At 42.5% G+C, this 23,202-nt stretch overlaps 2 protein-coding genes across 3 annotated transcripts in view; one reads left to right on the forward strand and one right to left on the reverse strand.

Moving 5' to 3' along the window:
- The window catches only part of STRADA (STE20 related adaptor alpha), a 424,012-nt gene that overhangs the window by 83,162 nt on the left and 317,648 nt on the right, over positions 1-23,202 (forward strand). The gene's annotated exons all lie outside the window — the stretch shown is intronic.
- Positions 1-23,202, reverse strand: part of MAP3K3 (mitogen-activated protein kinase kinase kinase 3) — an 82,510-nt gene that overhangs the window by 41,409 nt on the left and 17,899 nt on the right. For both annotated transcript variants that reach the window (XM_066363048.1, XM_066363047.1), the window contains exons 3-4: positions 9,078-9,118; positions 1,437-1,536 (exon numbers count right to left, since the gene is read on the reverse strand). In XM_066363048.1, coding sequence (XP_066219145.1) covers positions 1,437-1,536; positions 9,078-9,118 — 141 coding nt within the window. The remainder of the gene's footprint in view (positions 1-1,436; positions 1,537-9,077; positions 9,119-23,202) is intronic.

A 23,202-nucleotide genomic window follows, 5' to 3' on the forward strand; every position in this document is an offset into this window, starting at 1 on the left:
CCTCTCCTGTGTGCCCTGGCCAAGAATCGAACCTGGGACCTCTGCACACCAGGCCGACGCTCTACCACTGAGCCAACCGGCCAGGGCCTATCTGTAATTCTTAATGGAAATATCAATGGAAAGAGTAATGAGTACTAAATCATACAGAAAAATCTTTAGTAATGAAAGAACACCTTTCTTTAATGCTGATTAGGTAGCTGACTTTAGCCTCACTTTCTTATGTAAACCAGTGAAGCTTGAGTTGCAATTTCTTTTGTGTGTGTGTGTGTGTGTGTGTGTGTGAGAGAGAGAGAGAGAGAGAGAGAGAGACAGAGGCAGAGAGAGAGACAAAAAGAGGGACAGACAGACAGGAAGGGAGAGAGATGAGAAGCATCAATTCTTTGTTGCAGCTCCTTAGTCTCCTTAGTTGTTGATTGCTTTCTCATATGTGCCTTGACCAGGGGACTACAGCAGAGCGAGTTACCCCTTGCTCAAGCCAGGGACCTTGGGCTCCCAGCTACCACAGAGTCACATCTATGATCTCACGCTCAAGTCAGTGACCCCCTGCTCAAACTGGTGAGACTGCACTCAAGCCAGATGAGCCCGAGCTCAAGCCAGCAACCTCGGGATTTTGAATCTGAGTCCTCTGCACCACCACCTGGATCAGGCTGAGCTGCAATTTTTAAACATATTTTTAGGGTGCTCATATTCTGTAATTAAAATGTGTTAGTTTGTATTCTTTAAAATACTTAATCTGTATTATTATTAGTATAATTTATTTTCCAAATTTGCTATATTTCTAACTTTATCCCAAAAAAAGAAGGTCAAATGATCTTATTTTTGTTAGCTATTTGGCAGTATATCCAACAGTAGTTGTACTTTTGTATGAAGGGACAAGGAAGTTTTTGGCTAACAAATCTCAGGCCCTACCGATTTAAGCCCCAAAGTATGAAGGAAATTCTTAACTCTTCAACTAATAAAATAAAACTACACAGGAAGGATCTCTCAAAGAGCCATGATGGCACCTAACTTTCTTTTCTTGACCCCAACTCAGTCCCCTCTAGCAATACACTCTCTGCTAGGCACCAACACATTACCTTTCAGACTAATGCAAAGCATCAGCCTAAGCAGATTGAAGCCTCTAGTTCCCTTCTTGGAGCTGAGAAAGCAGTAACTGACATTCAAAAGAATTCCTTCCTGGGTGATATTCACAGTATGAATAAATAAGGACTATTGGGGCAGGGAGTAGCGGGAGTGGGGGTGGAGAGAAAGAGTCAAAGAATCAAAACAAAACAAACAAAAACCCCAGAAATCCCAGAGTTACTAGAATCAACAAAAAAGTCTTGAGTAAATGAAAACATATTATGACGATATTAGAGGAACAAACCATGAAATCCTGCTAAGCAGAGAAAAAAACGGTAGGCAGCTGTCCCCACAACATCCATCTACATTCTTACCTCATTGTTCATGTAATGTAGATCAAGAGGCTGTCCAAACACTGTTGTCACCTTGTGCTCCACATCTTCATATCTTACAGGCCGGCTGAATGCTATAATTCTGAAAAGAAATAGGAAGCATGGGTAACTGTACATTTTAATGTAGGATTTAAAAAGCTATGGCTTCTGAGTGATGATCTTCCTTTTCTTTTCAATATAGGACACAATTTGCCTTTCCCTTTATTGTTTCTTTTTCTTTTCTTATCTATGTATTTGCATCTTTTCTTTTTTTTTATTTAAATAAATTTTTATTAATGTTAATGGGATGACATTAATAAATCAGGGTACATATATTCAAAGAAAACATGTCTAGGTTATCTTGTCATTCAATTATGTTGCATACCCATCACCCAAAGTCAGATTGTCCTCCGTCACCCTCTATCTAGTTTTCTTTGTGCCCCTCCCCCTCCCCCTAACCCTCTCCCTCCTTCCCTCCCGCGTCCTCCCTCCCCTCACCCCTGGCAACCACCACACTCTTGTCCATGTCTCTTAGCCTCGTTTTTATGTTCCACCAATGTATGGAATCATGTAGTTCTTGCTTTTTTCTGATTTACTTATTTCACTCCGTATAATGTTATCAAGATCCCACCATTTTGTTGTAAATGATCCGAAGTCATCATTTCTTATGGCTGAGTAGTATTCCATAGTGTATATGTGTCACATTTTCTTTATCCAGTCTTCTATTGAAGGGCTTTTTGGTTGTTTCCATGTCTTGGCCACTGTGAACAGTGCTGCAATGAACATGGGGCTACATGTGTCTTTACGTATCCATGTTTCTGAGGTTTTGGGGTATATACCCAGTAGAGGGATTGCTGGGTCATAAGGTAGTTCTATTTTCAGTTTTTTGAGGAACCACCATACTTTCCTCCATAATGGTTGTACTACTTTACAGTCCCACCAACAGTGGATGAGAGTTCCCTTTTCTCCGCAGCCTCTCCAACATTTGCTATTACCCGTCTTATTGATAATAGCTAATCTAACAGGGGTGAGGTGGTATCTCATTGTAGTTTTGATTTGCATCTCTCTAATAACTAATGAAGATGAGCATCTTTTCATATATCTGTTGGTCATTTGTATTTCTTCCTGGGAGAAGTGTCTGTTCATGTCCTCTTCCCATTTTTGTATTGAATTGTTTGTTTGTTTGTTGTTGAGTTTTATGAGTTCTTTGTAAATTTTGGATATTAGGCCCTTATCTGAGCTGTTGTTTGAAAATAACATTTCCCATTTAGCTGGCTGTCTATTTATTTTGATGTCAGTTTCTCTTGCTGAGCAAAAACTTTTTATTCTGATGTAGTCCCATTCATTTATCTTTGCCTTCACTTCTCTTGCATTACAATACCTGACTTCAAACTATATTATAGGGCCACGACAATCAAAACAGCATGGTATTGGCAGAAAAATAGACACTCAGACCAATGGAACAGAATAGAAAGCCCAGAAATAAAACCACATATATATAGTCAAATAATTTTTGACAAAGTGGCCAACAACACACAATGGAGAAAAGAAAGCCTCTTCAACAAATGGTGTTGGGAAAACTGGAAAGCCACATGCAAAAGAATGAAACTCGACTACAGCTTGTCCCCGTGTACTAAAATTAATTCAAAATGGATCAAAGACCTAAATATAAGACCTGAAACAATAAAGTACATAGAAGAAGACATAGGTACTAAACTCATGGACCTGGGTTTTAAAGAACATTTTATGAACTTGACTCCACAGGTATTTGCATCTTTTCACTCTTCCTCTGAGTATCTCTCAGGTTTGCCCATAGTACCCACAAGCATTGCTTAATCCCAACCATTGCTCTATCAACTCAGCTTGGATCTTCTGTCAATGACAGTATCATCGTAGGACACCTATATTTAAAAACTATGTCTCAAATACTCATTAGGAAGAAAATCTGGAGATTGGAGCAGCAGTTCTAAAAACATGGTTTTGACTCGTAAGTGACTCAACTTAGGACTTGAAAGATCTTTTCCATTGTTCATTTTTGAGATGCCACAGGAATCTCAATACTGATTATTCTCAGAATTGAGATTTCCTACCATAAAGTCACAGGAATTCCTCTTAAGTTGGTTATATGCCTGATCTGTTTTTTAAACGAGAGAGACTGAAAGAGAAAGAGAAAGGACACAGGAGAGAGATGAGAAGCATCAACTTGCAGCTGCAGCACTTTAATTGCTCACTGACTGATTCTCATTTGTGCTTTAATTGAGGGGCTCAAACTGAGCCAGTGACCTGTTGCTCAAGTCAGGGACCATGGTAAAATTTTGATGACCCCACACCCAAGCCAGCAACCCCATGCTCAAGCTGGTGAACCTGTGCTCAAGCTGGATAAGTCTGAGATGGTGACCTTGGGGTTTTGAATGTGGGACCTAATTGTGCCACCACCAGTTAGGCATGCCTGATCAGTTTCTTAACCAGTGACACATGTGGGCATGTAGGTAGTGTTGATATTTATGCTTCCTAGAAAGACTCATTAGGCCATTTCAAAGAACAATTTCTATAAATGGAGGATAGTGTAAGAACTTTGTGAATATACTAAAAACCACTGAATAGTACAGTTTGTTAAAACTGTATAGGTGTTAACATGATTTCTCATTAACTATCCAGCAAAATTTAAAAGCAGAGAAAAATGAAACAAGGGTGGGAAAATATTGATAATGTTGAAGCTGATGACAGGTTCATGGAGGTTCAGTATATTATTCTACTTTTGTGTGTGTTTAAAATTTCCATTAACAGGTTTTTTGTTTGTTTGTTTTGACAGAGACAGAGTCAGAGAGAGGAAAAGATAGGGACAGACAGACAGAAAGGGAAAGATGGGAAGCATCAATTCTTCATTGTGGCACGTTAGTTGTTTATTGATTGCTTTCTCATATGTGCCTTGATGGCGGGGGGGGGGGGGGTTTACAGCAGAGCAAGTGACCTTTGCTCATGCTCAAGCCAGTGATCATGGGGTCATGTCTATGATCCCATGCTCAAGCCAACAACCCCACACTCAAATTGGTGAACCTGCACTCAAGCCAGCAACCTCAGGGTTTCGAACCTGGGTCCTCCGTGTCCCAGTCTGATGCTCTATCCACTGTACCACCGCCTGGTCAGACTCCATTAAACAGTTTAAATGGATGTATTAGATTGAACTATATAATACTGCTGATAGTCCTAAAATGGCAATTTCATATGGGTTTAACATAATACTCTGAAACTAAATAATTAAAACAAAAATGAGATAAGCAGGAGAGAAATCAGAGAGAAACTCATATAAATATACTTTTTCTATACAAACATAGAATATAAGATTAAAAAATATTAGAGTGGGGAAGCGCTAAGTTGACATAAAATACATAAGACAAATTTAACAACAAAAAATTTAGACTTCTGCTGACAAAATAAACCAACAAAGTTTTAAAAACAAAAACTTAGGCCTGACCAGGCGGTGGCGCAGTGGATAGAGCGTCGAACTGGGATGCGGAAGGACCCAGGTTCGAGACCCCAGGGTTGCCAGCTTGAGCGCGGGCTCATCTGGCTTGAGCATAAAGCTCACTAGCATGGACCCAAGGTCACTGGCTCGAGCAGGGGGTTACTCAGTCTGCTGAAGGCCTGCGGTCATGGCACATATGAGAAAGCAATCAATGAACAATTACGGTGTCGCAACGAAAAACTGATGATTGATGCTTTTCATCTCTCTCTGTTCCTGTCTGTCTGTCCCTATCTATCCCTCTATCTGACCCTCTCTCTGTCCCTGTAAAAAACAAAACAAACAAACAAAAAAACTTAGACCTGACCAGGTGGTGGCACAGTGGATAGAAAGTCGAATTGGGACCTGGAGGACCCAGGTTCAAAAGCCCAGGGTCGCCGGCTTGAGCGCACAGGTTCATCCAGCTTGAGCGCGGAGTTGCTGGCTTGAGTGTAGGATCATAGACATGACCCCATGGTCGCTGGCTTGAGTAAGGGGTCACTCACTCTGATGTAGCCACTGCCTCCCCACCTCGTCAAGGCACATATGAGAAAGCAATCAATGAACAACTAAGGTGCCACAAGGAAGAATTGATGCTTCTCATCTCTCTCCCTTCCTGTCTATCCCTATTTGCCCCTCTCTGTCAAACACACACACACTTAAAAACAAAAACTTGGGGTTCTGGCCAGTTGGCTCAGTGGCAAAGTATCAGCCTGGCATGTGGAAGTCTTGGGTTCAATTACCAGTCAGGGCACACAGGAGAAGTGCCCATCTGCTTCTCCACCCTTCCCTCTCTCCTTTCTATCTCTCTCTTCCCCTCCCGCAGCCAAGGCTGCTCCATTGGAGCAAAGTTGATCCGGGAGCTGAGGATGGCTCAGTGGCCTCCACCTCAGGCGCTAGAAGGCCTCCCATTGCAACAGAGCAATGGCCCAGATGGGCAGAGCATTGCCCCCTGGTGGGCATGCTGGGTGGATCCCGGTCTGGTGTATGTGGAAGTCTGTCTCTCTGCCTCCCCACTTCTCACTTCAGAAAAATACAAATAAATAAATAAATACACATATATAATAATAAATAAAAGCAAAAACTTGGACAAAATACTTGCTAAAATAATAGGAAAAAGGCAAAGAATATAATGAGATAATTCCAAGGAGAATTATGAATCAGGAATATGTATATTAAAATGTCCTTTATCTCTTAGTACATCTAGGCTAGATGAAATCTGACTAGCATGTGGTGGAGTAACAGCACTCAACCATGGGAGCTTCTATAGTTCTTACCTTTCTCCAAGCTGAGAAGAAGTAGTGTGTGGTACTTTCACATCTTCCATCCTCCCCCAGAGTAAGAAGAGGTATGACCAGACAAAGAAGCAATAAGCCACAGGAAACCTCTATGCCATTGGACTTTAATGAAATCTGACCATATAATTTCTTTAATGTGGGAAATTATATTGCTGAATATATTAGTCTGTATCCGCCAGGAAACCCTACCATATTATAATCCTTTATTCTCCCTTAAATCATCTGTCTTGAGCAATGATACTGTTGGGTGCTATCTAGATATGGGTTATCTAGATATGTGTTTTTTCGAGAGCCTTTGAGAGAATAACTCTCTGTAAATTTCTAATTGCAAATCACACCCCCTTCATCAGGACCTCAGCAGTGATTCAAAAGGGGCCAACCATTTTAAATAAAATATCAGAAGACCATTCATATGCCCCTAGCACATTATAAAAGAATCAAGCTCAGAGATAAATTCTCCTGCATTTGGCCTGGCAATGATTCATTCAAAATCCTCAAAAGCCTAGTCAAGATCAGAAACCAGGACTTCCTGATTTGGTAAGACCTAAATTGCTATCATCATAGTGAGTAACAAGCATTTTTAGGCCACTGCTTCAAAGAGGGGTCTAAAACCTGTGACAAATACCCCCCCACCAGTGTCCAGACAGGAAAGTGGTTTTTTTTGTTTTTTATACAGTGACAGAGAGAGTCAGAGAGAGGGAAAGACAGGGACAGACAGACAGGAACACAGAGAGATGAGAAGCATCAATCATTAGTTTTTCATTGTGACACCTTAGTTGTTCATTGATTGCTTTCTCATATGTGCCTTGACCGGGGGGCTGTAGCAGACCAACTAACCCCTTGCTTGAGCCAGCAATCTTGGGTCCAAGCTGGTGAGCTTGTGCTCAAACCAGATGAGCCCACGCTCAAGCTGGTGACCTCAGGTCTCGAACCTGGGTCCTCTGCATCCCAGTCCGACGCTCTATCCACTGCGCCACTGCCCAGTCAGGCGAGACATGAAGGTTTTAAAAGGAAAGGAGATCCTATCTACAGTCCTCTTCTTCTGCCCTCTTGGGGATAAGAAGAAGGGTCAGGAGTCTCGGCCCCAATTTTCCAAAGCAAAGGGAAACTTCTTTCCTTTTTTTTCTATAAATTTTAATTCTATAAGGGCCCATAATATTTAGATATATATAGTCCACATTCCCTGCAAAAAGTAAAGAAAGCCCATAATAATCTTGTCTACAAAATCCTAAGACATGAAATACATGAAACCAGAGCTGCCTGGCACAGAGCAGCTTGAATTTGGCTTCCCTGCACACCAACTTTATAAAGTTCCTATTCCACACATAGTATACAAACAGTGAAATGCCATGGCTCCTGCAAACAGCTCCATAAAAAGAGAATGCACAGTTTTCAAAACCTTGATACCAATGCTCTGCCGCTCAGGGCTTCAAAAGGCCATTCCTGCCTGACCACCTTAAATATTTGTGGTTTCAATCTGGCAGCTTCTCTGAAACTAAACACATACACTTTCTCAGTGTAAGTCTGCTCACTGTAACTGCATACTACTTTGGGAACAGGAATTCAGGAGAGCATAACTGCATAATTAGGCTCCAACACAATTGAGCTTTTGATTTCATATCTACTTCTGAAAACTGTGCTGTAGCAAGTTTAGCCGGCCATCCTTCCAAAACCCAGTCAGATCAGAAGTGTGAAAAGCAGTAATAATGAAGAGACAATTTAACTTCCCTGCTACTGGCAGGACACAAGAGGAGAAGCTGGGAACAGAGCTCAGAACAACCTTCCTCCTTCCAGGCCTGGAACAACTTTAGAACCCACACGGCAGCAGTAGGACTGTGGCTCTGCAAATGTTTCCACCAGGAAGGCTCTGACAACCCTATGGGTTTGTGGATATATCTTTTAAGGAAAAGCAGCAACCATAGATATATATATACTATGGACCTAGCTTCAAAGTGGACTGAAAGCTGCCAGCAGCAGAGAGCTACCAGTTCTAAGAATGTCCAGAGGCACTACCATCCACTGGTGGGACTTGTAAAGGAGGGGGGAACTTATCTTCATGGGTATCTCGTCACTTCTTGAAATACTGAGAGCAAAGAAAAATGGGGATATCAATGAGAGGAAGGCAAAAAGTGGGAAACGGATAAAAAAGGCACACTTATGCACACACACACCACATACAGGGTCCCGAATATCCCATGACCAGAGTTCTCTATGGTTTTTAGAAGTTTTTCCTTAAATAACTTGAGAAATTAAGTGGAGTCATATTTTTCTCCACTAAAAATATCTACCTTGACTTTCTACAAAAAAACTAAATACTGACAGTGGAGAAAAGGACATCAGGGTTTTGCAATATTACTTTCAATTCCCTAACAAGGTAAGATACAGACTAAAAAACTCCCTCTATATTCTCAAATGATCTGAAATCTTTCACATCTGAGGGACGTGATGAAGCTTCTTATGACCTACAGACATAAAGAAACTTCCAATTCACCAACATGGCACCTAATGTGGATGGGAAAGACACATCACAGGAGAATCCAGAACTCCCTCTAATGTCCACAGGTTGTACAGTATCAGTGTCTCTGGAAGCATGACTCTGAGTAGATCTGGGTTCCTGACTTCCTCCCCTAGCAAACTGGCAGACCTCCCAGAGGCAGAATAAGAGCAGAGAAGTAAAGCATCAGCAGTTAAAACGGCTTCTATTTGGACAAGAAACAAGGATCAATTGGTAGGCCAAGTAGTGGTGAAGCTTTCCCCTTTATGCCCAGTCAAACCCATTGTCCAGCCAGTGACCCCAGAAGAATCACTCCAGGGACACAACCACAGATCAGAGGGCAGACTTACCGCCTCTCCCCATTGTGCTCAAACTTGATCCTGATGTCGCTCTGCCAAAGAAATGAAAGACAGGTTAGCAGGTTCTCAAGCATGTGTTACTCCCAGGTAAGCCACAAGCAGTTCTTTAGCAATATTAAGCAAATATCCCTGATGTCCTGTTCCAGCTTCATTACCCTATAGGAATTCCTTTTCAATGTACTGTGTAGCCTTCCAGTTCTAACCTCAGAGGCAACAAAGCTCTTGAGACAAGATTCCTAGGGGGCTGCCCCAGCTTAATTGCTATGCTCTAGCATCTCACTCCTCCATTTAACTTCCCAACCAGGATACCTTCCTTCTTGGCTGATGTGACTGAACAGAAAAAGAAATCTTAGCACTGATACTTCCTAGCTTTATGACCACAAGTAAGTTACTTAGCCTCTATAAGTCCTCACTTTTCCTCTGTAGAGTGGGGCTGGACATATCTAATTTGCAGAGCTGCTATGAGGACTAAATAAGATAATGTAAGTGAAATATCTAATACATAGTAGATATGCAATAAATGGTCACTGCTGCTACTATTGTTTTCCATGATCCCCTCAGTGTTATCCCCAGTACAGGTAAACTGAAACCCTGTACAACCTACCTATAACTGCCCCAGCTTTATCCTAAATGAGCAGCATAAGTAGCCTATAAACTCTGGAGGACAGGGATTATGTCTATCTTGTTTGTTTGTTTCTTTCTTTTTTTTTTTTTTTTGTATTTTTCTGAAGCTGGAAACAGGGAGAGATAGTCAGACAGACTCCCGCATGCACCTGACCGGGATCCACCCGGCACACCCACCAGAGGGCAACGCTCTGCCCACCAGGGGGCGATGCTCTGCCCCTCCGGGGCGTTGCTCTGTTGCAACCAGAGCCACTCTAGTGCCTGGGGCAGAGGCCAAGGAGCCATCCCCAGCGCCCAGGCCATCTTTGCTCCAATGGAGCCTCGCTGCGGGAGGGGAAGAGAGAGACAGAGAGGAAGGAGAGGGGGAGGGGTGGAGAAGCAGATGGGCGCTTCTCCTGTGTGCCCTAGCCGGGAATCGAACCCGGGACTTCTGCACGCCAGGCCGACGCTCTACCACTGAGCCAACCGGCCAGGGTTCTATCTTGTTTCTGTACCCAGGTGACTATCAAAGGGAATAGTATATAATATTTGTGCTTAATAATATGTGTTAAATGGATTTATTAGATGGAGAAAAGTTGAATGTAAATATAAAAAAAGGAAGTAGAAATGTTAAAATGTTAAGGAACAAATCAAGAAGGAAGAGATATTACAAAGGGCACACAGACAACTTGTGGGAGCTAAAAATTACAGGAAAAAAGAGACATGACAGAAAAAATATAAGTATAGAGGAAAAAGTAAGATTGTTAGGAAATCAACAAATAGAGATGAGGAGAAGAGTTTATATTCAGTGAATGAAAATCATATTGAAAAAGGCATTAATAGACTGTGGCTTAGAAGAAAGGAGAGGGTTTCAGAGTATTTGAAGATGAGGAACACAGAGCAGAGAGAAAAGAGAATTTGAAAGGTTGGATGGGTGCATAATAAGGATTTCCTTTTTCCCCAAGATATTAGGGGCCTAGAATTCTCTTCCAGTTCAATGAACTGGACCAGTGGTTCTAATTTATACTCCTAGAAGTTACTGAGGACCCCAAAGAGCTTCTGTTTATGCAAATTATATCTAATATTTCCCATGTTAAAAATTAAACCTGAGAAAATTTAAATTTATTTTATTCATTTTTAAATAATTAAAAACTATGTTAACATAAACACATTTTTTATTAAAAAATAACTATCTTTAAAAAGTTTAGTGAGAGAGAATGCACATCTTTTCATGCATGGCTTAATAGGAGACAGCTGAATTCTCATATCAGCTTCTGCTTTCAAAATGTTGTGACAAAACATATCATGTAGCCTGTGGAAACTTTGCTATACATTCGTAAGAGAATTTGGGTGAAAAGAGCAAGTAACATCTTAGTATTATTATGAAAATAGTTTAGACCTCATGGACTCCTGAAAGGGTCCTGGGAACCAACTAGAGGTCCCTAGACCACACCTTGGGAATCGCTGAATTAAAATATAAGTCTATCATCCTCTAACCCATTACTTTAAAGATAAGGAAACAGGGAATCAGAGAACTTAATGACCCTGAAAAGGTCATCTACTAAACAGTGAAGACCAAAGCTTCCCTGAGGAACAGGTATGTGATGTGACAACTCTTCAAACACAACCCTGGTATAGCCCTCTCATTCCTTAATATAACACACGGATCACTTTATCCATGAATAACATATGACAAAAATTAACATTTATTGAGCATATACTATGTACTGAGATTTGTTCTAAGCATGTTACATATATCAATTAAACTAATCCTCACAATAGGTACTATTATTATCCGTAAGTTCCCTCAAAGTTATGACGCTGGTAAAAGAAGAGCCAGGTTTTGAACTGTGGTAGCCCAGCTCTTGACTACCATACTATCCTATGATTTAGCATTGCACAGGCAAAAGAGGTTTATTTTACTCACAGATGCAGGGCTTCAATGGGAGCACTGGAAAAAGGAAACTATCCAAGGATCATTTGTGATACTGTTTTTTGGAACTCATGGAGGAAATGGAAAGATCCCCATATCTAGGGTAATAAGGGAGTAAGAAGCAGGAGACTGGTACCCATCATGCAACAAGCTATGGGGCCTGGGGGACCAGTAAGGGGTGCTATGGCTAAGGTTGTGAGTGGATGCAGATAGGGGAGGTAGATGGGGACCAGTATGCCCCAAATGGTCTGCATTCTAGGTGCTGGAGGAAGGAAGAGGGGAAAGGGGAGGGGAGAGGGGGAGGGAGAAAGAAGGAGAGAGGAAGGAGGGAAGGAGGGAAGGAGGAAGAAGGGAAGGGGGGGGAGAGAGAGAGAGAGAGAAGCAGAAAGGCAGGGAGGTGCTGCTGCAGGGGAAATTATTCTGCAAATTCAAGGTTTATATGAGTGACAGCAGTTTTTTCACTGTCTTCTTTTCCTCCTTTCCCTGAAATGCTAAGCAGTTACCAAGGTAAGAGCCCTTTAAAGCATGATGCCTGAGACATGCTGTCATGCTCTGACATGCCATCTTCAGCTTACCACTATCTCTAGGTTCCACAACTGGCTCTGGAGTAGCCCAATGGTCACTACAATTTGCAGTCCTGTCCATTCCTGAAGGTAGGTTACCACATTCTTTCACCTCCTGCTCACAGCCCAGGACACCAAGGTATACCTCTCTTATTACTATTATTTTTTATTAATAGATTCTATTTTCAGAACAGTTTTAGATTTACAAAAAAACCTAACAGAGAGTACCCATACTCCCCCTCCAGGTTCCCCTATTATTAACATGTTATTTTAGTATAGTATATTTGTTTTTGTTTTAACTAGTTAACCAATATTGATGTATTAACTAAAGTCTATAGTTTATGCAGATGTCCTTAGTTTTCCCTGTTGACTTCTTATCTATTTTTTATAGTGACAATAAACTCATAACAAAGCTCTTATTTTTAAATTAGGACATTTATTATTATTATTATTTAGATTTATGTTTATTCATTTTAGAGAAGAGAGAGAGGAGGGGGGAGGAGCAGGAAGCATCAACTCCCATATGTGCCTTGACCAGGCAAGCCCAGGGTTTCAAACTGGCAACCTCAGCATTCCAGGTCGACATTTTACCCACTGCACCATCACTGGTCGGGACATTATAATTAGATGCACCTCTGAAGGAATCCCCTCAGTCCCTTCATGGGACTGATGGAACCAAATTTATTAATGATAGGCCATAATCTAAGAACTATTCTATTAGTCAGAAATTAATGCAGTTAGTTGGAATTAAACTTTTGCCCCAAATCACTCCTACTCAAGACTAACAAAGCCTGTGATTAGTAAGCAGTGTAAGCAAAGAAGCCTAGCACTCTGAATCCCTTCTCTGATGTGGAGACAGCCTTTCAGAGCAGGATGCAGGGCCACAGCTGGTTTCTATATACTACACAGTGTGCCCAGATCTGCCAAATTCCTAAATCTGAGTTTGCCCTGTCAGGCTGATGAGACTAAGCCATGGATAAGGCAAGTTCAGAAAAAGATAACTTAATTCAATTCCTTCCTGACAACCATTCTTCTTCCCTGAGGCATTTCAAACTGGCCAAGAACCCTTTCACAAGCTTTTCTCTTCCCCATCTCGGTGACTCTATTCCAGCCCAGGGGACCTGCCCCCACTCTAGTAGCCACTTCTGCTTCTTGGCAAGTTCCTCTTACACATGCTCTCACCAACTCTCCCCCTACATGTGACCTCTTCTTGATGTTTGGACTTTTGGCCTCTGGATTTTCCTCCCTCACCTTACATCTTCTCCTCAGTACAAATAAAAAATCAGGCAACATCTAAATAAAAGATTCCCAAATCTCTATGTCCAGTCCCAATCCCTCAAGCAAAACTTCACCTGGGCCTGACCTATGGTGGCGCAGTGGGTAAAAGTGTCGACCTGGAATGCTGAGGTCACCGGTTCAAAACCCCAGGCTTGCGTGGTCAAGGCACATATGGGAGTTGATGCTTCCTGCTCCTCCCTCTGTTCTTTTCTCTCTCCTTTCTCTCTCTCTCTGTGTCTCCTCTCTCTTAAAAACAAACAAAAAAAACCCTTCACCTGTCTGCCATGTATCTGAAGCAGATATGTCATCATTAATAATGCAGCACTAGAGCCTGACTTGTGGTGGCGCAGTGGATAAAGTGTTGACCTGGAAAGCTGAGGTCACCGGTTCAAATCCCTGGGCTTGCCTGACCTGTGGTGGTGCAGTGGATAAAGCATCAACCTGGAAACGCTGAGGTTGCCGGTTCAAAACCCTGGGCTTGCCTGGTCAAGGCACATATGGGAGTTGATGCTTCCTGCTCCTCCCCCCCCCCTCTCTATAATGAATAAATAAAATCTTTAAACAAATCCCTGGGCTAGCCCTGTGAAGGTACACACAGGAATCAACTACTACGATATTTCCCATTTCTCCTCCCTCTTTCTCACTCTTTCTCTCTCCCCTCTCTCCAAAATTCAATAAATAACCCCCCCAAAAAAAAGAAAAGAAAAGACTGTAGCACTAGAGTCAAACTACTAGAGTCAAACTGTCTAGCTTAAAACCCTGGCTCTACAACCTCTGAGCTATGTAACTTTGAACTTGTTACTAACCTCTCTGTTACTCGGTTTCCTCATCTGTAAAATGAGGTCAGTGATAGTATCTCTCTCATGGAGTCATCAAAAGAATTAAATAAAATAACCGATAAAGGTATGAGAACAGTACCTGATAAATCATAAGTGCTCAATAAATAATAATGCAGGCCCATTATCCTTTAGCCAGAAGCACTGGGGCCAGAAGTGTTTCAGAATGCACTTTTCGATTTAGAGAGGTAGTATGGTACATGTTCTATGTATTACGTGGCACTTCTCCCCAGGAGAAGGGTATCTGGGCCAGCACTTCCATGGCAGAGGCAGAACGCTCACAGATACTTCATGCACTCCTCTGTACTGCTTAGCCTCTCTTAAAACTAGTTTTGGGCTTTGTGACTAGTTCTGACCAAGAGCTGGGGAAAGAAGTGAGTTTCTAGACTCTCTTCCCTGGCAGCCACATGGTCCAGATCAGTGGAGCCAACCACAATTAGGGTCCCTAACTCATTGTGGGAAATTCTTTCCTCCCCTTCTCTGTACTAGACATACTGTGTTGTCACTAAGATTTAGGGTTTATATGTTAACACAGCAAAGATAGGTTTTGTAATGAAAAGTTTGAATATTCACAATAAATGGAATAAAGACTACAAATGATCCTGTGTTCATTCAAACCAGGTTTTGTTGCCAAATGAGTTTGCCACAAATCTTTTTTTTAATTTGAAAATTAAAAAAGAAATAGCCTTTCAGTTTGCAGTACTCGTTGGAGGTTTCAGAACTGAGATAAAAGTGTGGTACCTACAAAAACCACACACACATATATACACATATTCTGAGTTTTTCACAGTAACATCAAACTCAACCTAACCATATGTGTCAGTATCAACTATCCTCCCCAAACTCATCTCCCTCCTTAGTGTTGCTATTTCTAACATAAGTAACACTTGGCTATAGGCTCAAGACTCTGAATTCTGCTTGATTCTTTCCTTTCTTTCCCCTCCTCATAGCCAGACAGCAAGTTCCAATTATCCCTTCAAAGGCCTCTGGTAAAAGACACTTAACCTTTCTCTCCAACATCACTCTCATTGAGTCCCTTTTTCTCTCACTCCTGGATTCCAAAAGCAACTCTGTACTTCTTGGCAACACCCTTCCAACATAGTTTACATTCCTCTACAATTTCAATCACTTTAACCACCATTTTCACCATGTCCCTTCCATATTAAAAAAGTAATCAGTGAGCCCTGGCCGGTTGGCTCAAAGGTAGAGCGTTGGCCTGGCGTGCGGGGGACCCGGGTTCGATTCCTGGCCAGGGCACATGGGAGAGGCGTCCATTTGCTTCTCCACCTCCTTCCTCTCTGTCTCTCTCTTCCCCTCCCGCAGCCTTGGCTCCATTGGAGCAAAGATGGCCCGAGCGCTGGGGATGGCTCCTTGGCCTCTGCCCCAGGCGCTAGAGTGGCTCTGGTCGCAGCAGAGCGACGCCCCGGAGGGGCAGAGCATCGCCCCCTGGTAGGCGTGCCGGGTGGATCCCGGTCGGGCGCATGCGGGAGTCTGTCTGACTGTCTCTCCCCGTTTCCAGCTTCAGAAAAATACAAAAAAAAAAAAAAAAGTAATCGGTGATTCCCATCACCTCATGGAATAAAGTCTATAGTCTCAGCTATCATTCAAAGCCCTCTGGAATTTAAGTTCATTCAGTTTACCCAACCATCTCACATTGTTTGTTCTCCACAGGAACGCTCTCTCCAGACAGATAAATGTCCACTCCATTTCCTGAAATATGCCATATTCATTCCTTCCCCTATACCGTTAATTATTCAGTTTCAGAATCTGGAATGCTACTCTTCTTCCTTTCCACCTAACTAAACTTTTATAGTCTAGTTCAAGTGCCCCCCCCCCCCCCCCGAAAGGATTTCACAACTCCTTGATCCAAGTTCATCTTTCTTTTCCTGGCTTCCTATAGCATTTACTATCTGTACCATATATTTCGTCATAGTCACATTCTATCTTAGTTTTTTTTTCTTTTTGTGTGTATGTGACAGAGACAGAGAGAGTCAGAGAGAGAGAGAGAGAGAGAGAGAGAGATAGGGACAGACAGACAAGAAGGGAGAGAGATGAGAAGCATCAATTCTTCGTTGCGGCCCCTTAGTTTCTCATTGACTGCTTTCTCATATGTGCCTTGACTGGGGGGCTATAGCACAGCGACTGACCCCTTGCTCGAGCCAGTGACCTTGGGCTCAAGCTGGTGAGCCTTGCTCAAACCAGATGAGCCCACGCTCAAGCTGGCAACCTTGGGGTCTCAAACTTGGGTCCTCTGCATCCCAGTCCAACGCTCTGTCCATTGCGCCACTGCCTGGTCAGGCAGTTGTTTTTTTTTTTCATGAATTTCTCATTTTCCAATAAGAGTGCACACTTCCTAGGTTACAGTGAATCTAACTTATATTTCTTTTGTATGTCCAAGAAACCTAAACCTAGCACACGTTCAACTGAATGAGGAGATGCCACAGCCACTGAGAAAAAGTTCCAGTACAAAAATTCATGTCCAGACAGGTTCAAGTCCTCCATCTACTACAGCCAATCTGATGAAAGCAATAGTCTTCATCCAGGAGAAGAACAGTGCGGGCCTACAAGGTGAGCTACAGATTTGAGAACTCAGCATGGGTACTAAGAGTAACTAATGATGACACCAAACTTAAAAGCAGAAATGCCCTTCTCAAAGTAGAAGCTCAACAATTGAACATGTAACCCAAGAGGGCTCCCAAGAATCTAAATATCATCATCATCATCATCACCATCATCACCATCAAACAGTGTTAGTTAAACAAAGGTTTGTGAACTAATTTAACCTAACAGAAGCATCTGCTAGCCATTAGGCCTGGTACCCTCTCTCTAATTTTGCAGTGCTCTCTCTCCCTATATAGGCTATATGCTTTCAATGGCTCTCATCTTTGGCACTGGAGTTCTTATTTTGCCAATAATAAATAAATGAAAAGAAGAAAAGGGCAACAAAAAATTTTATTTGTAAGTGACTCATATCAATGGAAGGCATGATAAAACAGATTAACAGGTTTATGTATTACCTTATGTTTTATTTTCAAACTAGCCAGCCTATCTTATCAAGAATCCCTGAAAGACAAAGGAAGTCCTGAAGAGCCAGGTTTATCCATTGTAAAAGCAAAAGGGAGTCAGTTAAATCACTGACCCTGCTGGAGGAACAACTCCTAAACTTCTCTTCTAGGACTGATAGTGAAGAAGAGATCTACCTGCACTGTTTGTGCCTACTAGGAATAAAGCAACGTTCTCATTCTGGAGCATCCACTAGTAAATGTCTGGAGGGTCAGACTGAGACTCTGGGCTCTGGTCAAGCCTCTACCTACCATTTTGATAAGATTTGAGGGAAATAAGAACCCATGGAAATAAGCGTTCTATTTCTTTCTCCACTGGGACTTTCAAAAATGAGGCTAGTGTCAGAAGTTTGTAAAGGGCCATCAAACAGTAATGACAATCCAATAGAGGTAGAAAACCTTTTCACCCTGTTCGGTTCCATGACAGTATGCATAATTCTGGTTAGATGCTTCCACAAGAGCTCATTTATACCAACAATACCAGAATATAATGATTGTGATGTAATTACCACAGCTTTATATTTGTACATTTATTTTATAATGTATAAAATGCTTTACATTCTGTTCATGGTCTTAAAACAGTCTTAAGAGGTAGATAAAGTGTTTTGTTTGTTTGTTTTTTGAGAGACAGACAGGAAGAGAAAGAGATGATAAACATCAACTCATAGTGGTATCACTTTAGTTGTTCCCGATTGCTTCTTATACATGCCTTGACTGGGGGGCTCAAGCCAAGCCAGAGACCTTGGGCTTCAAGCTAGTGACCTTGGGACCGTGTTGATGATCCCATGCTCAAGCCAGTGACCACATGCTCAAGCTGGCTGTGCTCAAGCCAGGCGAGCCCACGCGTAAGCCGGTGACCCTGGGGCTTCGAACCTGGGACCTCAAAAGCCTATGGTAATGAATTTTTAACAACTCAATGGCTTTTGACCTGTAATCTTTTCACTATACTAAGCTGTTAACATCACAGAGAAATAGAATCTTTTGGTTATAAAGCATTGTGAGTTGATGACTGCTAAAGGGATGTTGCACATCACCACCTGCAAAACTATCCCTAGGCCCCAGCACACTTAGGATGTGCCATGCATCTAAGATTGTCCAGCCAGCTCTAACCAGGCTGCAGGCTTTCAGGGACCTAATATACAGGAGGGAGAATACAAAGAACACAGATCCTACCTCCTAGCAAATATTTCATAGATGAACTCATGTACTTCCATAGCTGTTCAGATGCTTACTTGTTCTCTAAAACAGTCTTTTCAATTGCCCATCTGCCAGAAATTTTGTGCCAGTCACCAAAGAGTTATCTACCCTGATATCATATATTGGGTTCTATGATCTTTATACATCAGGGTAGTTAACTCTTTCACAGACCAGTATGAAATTTCTGGTGGAACAGTGGTTGAAAACCATTGCTCTAAAGCAGGGGTCGGGAACCTATGGCTCATGAGCCAGATGTGGCTCTTTTGATGGCTGCATCTGGCTCGCAGACAAATCTTTAATAAAAAAAATAATGTTAAAAATATAAAACATTTGGCCCTGGCCGGTTGGCTCAGCAGTAGAGCGTCGGCCTAGCGTGCGGAGGACCCGGGTTCGATTCCCAGCCAGGGCACATAGGAGAAGCGCCCATTTGCTTCTCCACCCCTCCGCCGCGCTTTCCTCTCTGTCTCTCTCTTCCCCTCCCGCAGCCAAGGCTACATTGGAGCAAAGATGGCCCAGGCGCTGGGTATGGCTCTGTGGCCTCTGCCTCAGGCGCTAGAGTGGCTCTGGTCGCAACATGGCGACACCCAGGATGGGCAGAGCGTCGCCCCTGGTGGGCGTGCCGGGTGGATCCCGGTCGGGCGCATGCGGGAGTCTGTCTGACTGTCTCTCCCTGTTTCCAGCTTCAGAAAAATGAAAGAAAAAAAAATAAATAAATAAAAATAAAACATTCTCATGTATTACAATCCATTCATTTCCTACCATTCATGTTCATGGTTGTGGGTAGCTGGAGCCAATCACAGCTGTTCTCCGGGACAACACCAAATTTTTATTGGATAATGCATAATGTACACAGGTCATTGTATGGCTCTCACGGAATTACATTTTAAAGTATGTGGCGTTTATGGCTCTCTCAGCCAAAAAGGTTCCCAACCCCTGCTCTAAAGCATTCTCTTTTTCAATCAGCTACTTAGCTTGTTTTTTTAGGGAAGAGGATGTCTGAAGTCCTGCCAAGCAGAAATATTAAATTAGGCTTTCTAGTTCTTCAGGCCTCAGCCCCTAAACAATTCTGTCGATGAACCCACAGCTCCTCTGACTTTCCTTGCTGTACCAAGCTTGAGCTCCGTTAAGCCGTGCCAATTTCAGCTCTGCCTTGTAGCCAGTACTACCACTTCCACACTGAAGTGCTATTTGCCTGTGCCAGCATCATCCCTCCCTGAATAAACTTTTCATGGTTTTTTTTAATTGGTTTTAGAGAGGAAAACAGAAACATCAATCTGTTTCTGTATGTGCCCTGACCAAGGATTGAACTGTAAATGTCTGCATTTCAGGATGATCCTTCAACCAACCAAGCCATCCAACCAGAGCAGTGAATAAACCTTTTTTGCTGGCCAAAATACTTGGTAACTTTCAACTGGGACTCTGCAATTTGAATCCAATATGACATCTTTTAGCCATTTATATTAGGTTTTGATCTTTCATTCCTTTCTTCTCCTAAGCATGGATCTTCTGGCAGAAGATCTGATAATAGAGAAAACTGTTTATTTCTACCCCAAGCCCAAGTGAATAAAAACAAGAATAATAAATGTGAATTCATTCTGTAAATTGTAAAGTCCTATGTTAACAGTTATTAATGTCTCCAGACTCTTGGGTCAGGACTTTTAATTATACTAAGCTATAAAAACTTCACTCCTCAAAGGTTCTCCCAACCCCTTCTCACCCCATCCTTCCTAGAAATGCATTCGTGAGACTTCCTCCTTTTTTTCACTTTCAGGATTTTACTGAAGAATATTTCTCTTGGTTAGAAGTTGAACATCTCCTACACTTCCATTCCACAACTTTAACTTTATTAAGGGAAAAACTATCATTGCCCCTTTAACCAGTAGTATTATAACATTTTGAGTTTCAATTTCTAAACAGCTGTATTTGTTTCACAGATTCACAAGCTTATGACAATGCATAGAAACTCATCGGCCCAGTCCAGCTGGCTCAACGGTAGAGCACTGGCCTGGTGTGTGGATGCCCTGGGTTTGATTCCCAGTCAGGGCACATAGGAGAAGCAACCATCTGCTTCTCCACCCCTCCCCCTTGTCTGTCTCTCTCGCTTTCTCTCTCTCTCTCTTCCCCTCCTACAGCCATGGCTCAACTGGTTTGAGCGCATTGGCCCCAGGCGCTGAGGATGGCTCCATGGAGCCTCCGCCTCAGGCACTAAAAATTGCTTGGTTGCCAGCATGGCCCCATATGGGCAGAGAGAGCATCGGAAGTTGCTGCGTGGATACTGGTCAGGGCACATGCAGGAGTCTGTTTCTCTATGTTCCCTCCTCTCAACTTGGAAAAAGAAAGAAAAAAAAGAAACTCATGACCTGTGTGAAGAAATCAATGTGTCAATGAATCACTAAACATCTTTAAGAATGTACTGAATTTCTTTTTCTTTTATTTATTTATTTAGAGATAGAGACACACAGAGAGACAGAGAAAGGAAGGGAGAGAGAAGCATCAACTTGTAGTTTGTCACTTTAGTTGTTCATTGATTGCCTCTTCTATATGCCTTCACCACTGGGGGAAGGGACGGCTCAAGCTGGGCAAGTAACCCCTTGATCAAGCCAGCGACCTTGGGATCCAGCAACCTTAGGGTTTCAAACCTGAGATCTCAGCATCCCATGTCCAATGTTCTATCCACTGCCCCACCACTGGTCAGGCCATGTACTGAATTTCTTGCCTAATAAATCAGCAGTCCCTTATATTGTATATAAAGTTGTACTGCCCAAGATAATAGCCACTAGCCACATGTGGCTACTTACATTTAAAATTAAATAAAATTTAAAATTCAGTTCATCAGTTGCTCATTAGATGTGTGGTAGTGGCTACTACAATGGACAGGACAAACATAGAACATTTCTATCATTACAGAAATTTTACTGGACAGCACTGATAGAGTCTTTTATAAATAATATTGTGAGAAATAGTGACTAGAAGCACAGAACATAGGTAATGAGTAACCAATGCTCCCTACAAATTCGCTAAAATGGCTTGTCTGGGAATTGAACTCCATATTTTTCCAGCACTAGTATCAGGTTTAAAAGTATATTTTAACTTTTTTTTTTTTAATTTTTCTTTATTAATTTTTTAGAGAGGAGAGTGAGAGAGAGAGAAGGGGGAGGGAGGAGCAGGAAGCATCAACTCCCATATGTGCCTTGACCAGGCAAGCCCAGGGTTTTGAACCAGCGACCTCAGAGTTCCAGGTCAACACTTTATCCATTGTGCCACCACAGGTCAGGCGTATATTTTAACTTTAACAGGTAATTTGGTTCGCTACCAAAAATTTCTTTTTCTCACTGGTCCCTACACATAAGCTTGTTGTTACTGTGGGGCTATTCAGAAGGGCTGAGTTGCTGCTGTTGTGTTTTTTCTTTAAAAACAAAAATAACCCTGAGGAACAGTTGGTATCCTCCATGCAACAGAAAATATTTGATGACATTCAAGTAAATTATGGATCCAAGCAGCCAGTACCTCTTGCTAAGATTACTTCCAACCCAGTAGTGAATCTTTTTCACAACCTTCTCTACCTTCATAACCACTGACTTGACTCCAAAAACAACAGTAGGCACAGTAAAAAGATCGGGACTTTTCTTTCATTCTTTACTGACTGATTTTTAAGAGACAGAGAGAGAGAGAAAGAAAGAAGCCTTAATTTGTTGTATCACTCAGTTGTACAATCATCATGTACCTCCTGTCTGTGCCTTGAATCCACAACCTTGGTGTTTTGGAATGACACTCTGCTCGACTTAGCTAACCAGCCAGGGCCAGGACTTTTTTTTTTTAAAGGAATTTATTTTTATTTTTACTTTTCTTAGATTTTTTTTAATTTATTCACTTATTTATTTTTTTTTTAGAGAGAGGGGAGGGGCGTGGAGGAGAGAAGAGGAGAGAGAAAAGAGAGAGAACAGAGGGAGGAGCAGGAAGCATCAACTCCCATATATGCCTTGACCAGGCAAGCCCAGGGCCTCAAACCGGCGACCTCAGCATCCCAGGTCCATGCTCTATCCACTGCGCCACCACAGGTCAGGCCCAAGACTATTCTTATAATGTCTTTTAGGCTCTAAGCAGAAGGATTCCTAAAAATTAATCCCTCAAAGATCACTCAGGGACTCTCTACCCTTCTTCCTCCCAACCTGATCCCTTTGGGTCTTCCAATGCAAGAAAGTTTCTCCTTTTCACCTACAAAGTGATATGCAGGTTAAGAATCCCATTTGGGGCCCTGGCAGAGCGTCGGCCTGGCGTGCAGAAGTCCAGGGTTCGATTCCCGGCCAGGGCACACAGGAGAAGCGCCCATCTGCTTCTCCACCCCTCCCCCTCTCCTTCCTCTCTGTCTCTCTCTTCCCCTCCCGCAGCGAGGCTCCATTGGAGCAAAGATGGCCTGGGCGCTGGGGATGGCTCCTTGGCCTCTGCCCCAGGCGCTTGAGTGGCTCTGGTTGCAACAGAGCGACGCCCCCGGAGGGGCAGAGCGTCGCCCCCTGGTGGGCAGAGCGTTGCCCCCTGGTGGGCGTGCTGGGTGGATCCCGGTCCGGTGCATGCGGGAGTCTGTCTGACTGTCTCTCCCCGTTTCCAGCTTCAGAAAAATACAAAAAAAAAAAAAAAAAAAAGAAT

This window comes from Saccopteryx leptura, chromosome 2, assembly GCF_036850995.1.
Source record: "Saccopteryx leptura isolate mSacLep1 chromosome 2, mSacLep1_pri_phased_curated, whole genome shotgun sequence".
Classification (NCBI taxonomy): domain Eukaryota; kingdom Metazoa; phylum Chordata; class Mammalia; order Chiroptera; family Emballonuridae; genus Saccopteryx; species Saccopteryx leptura.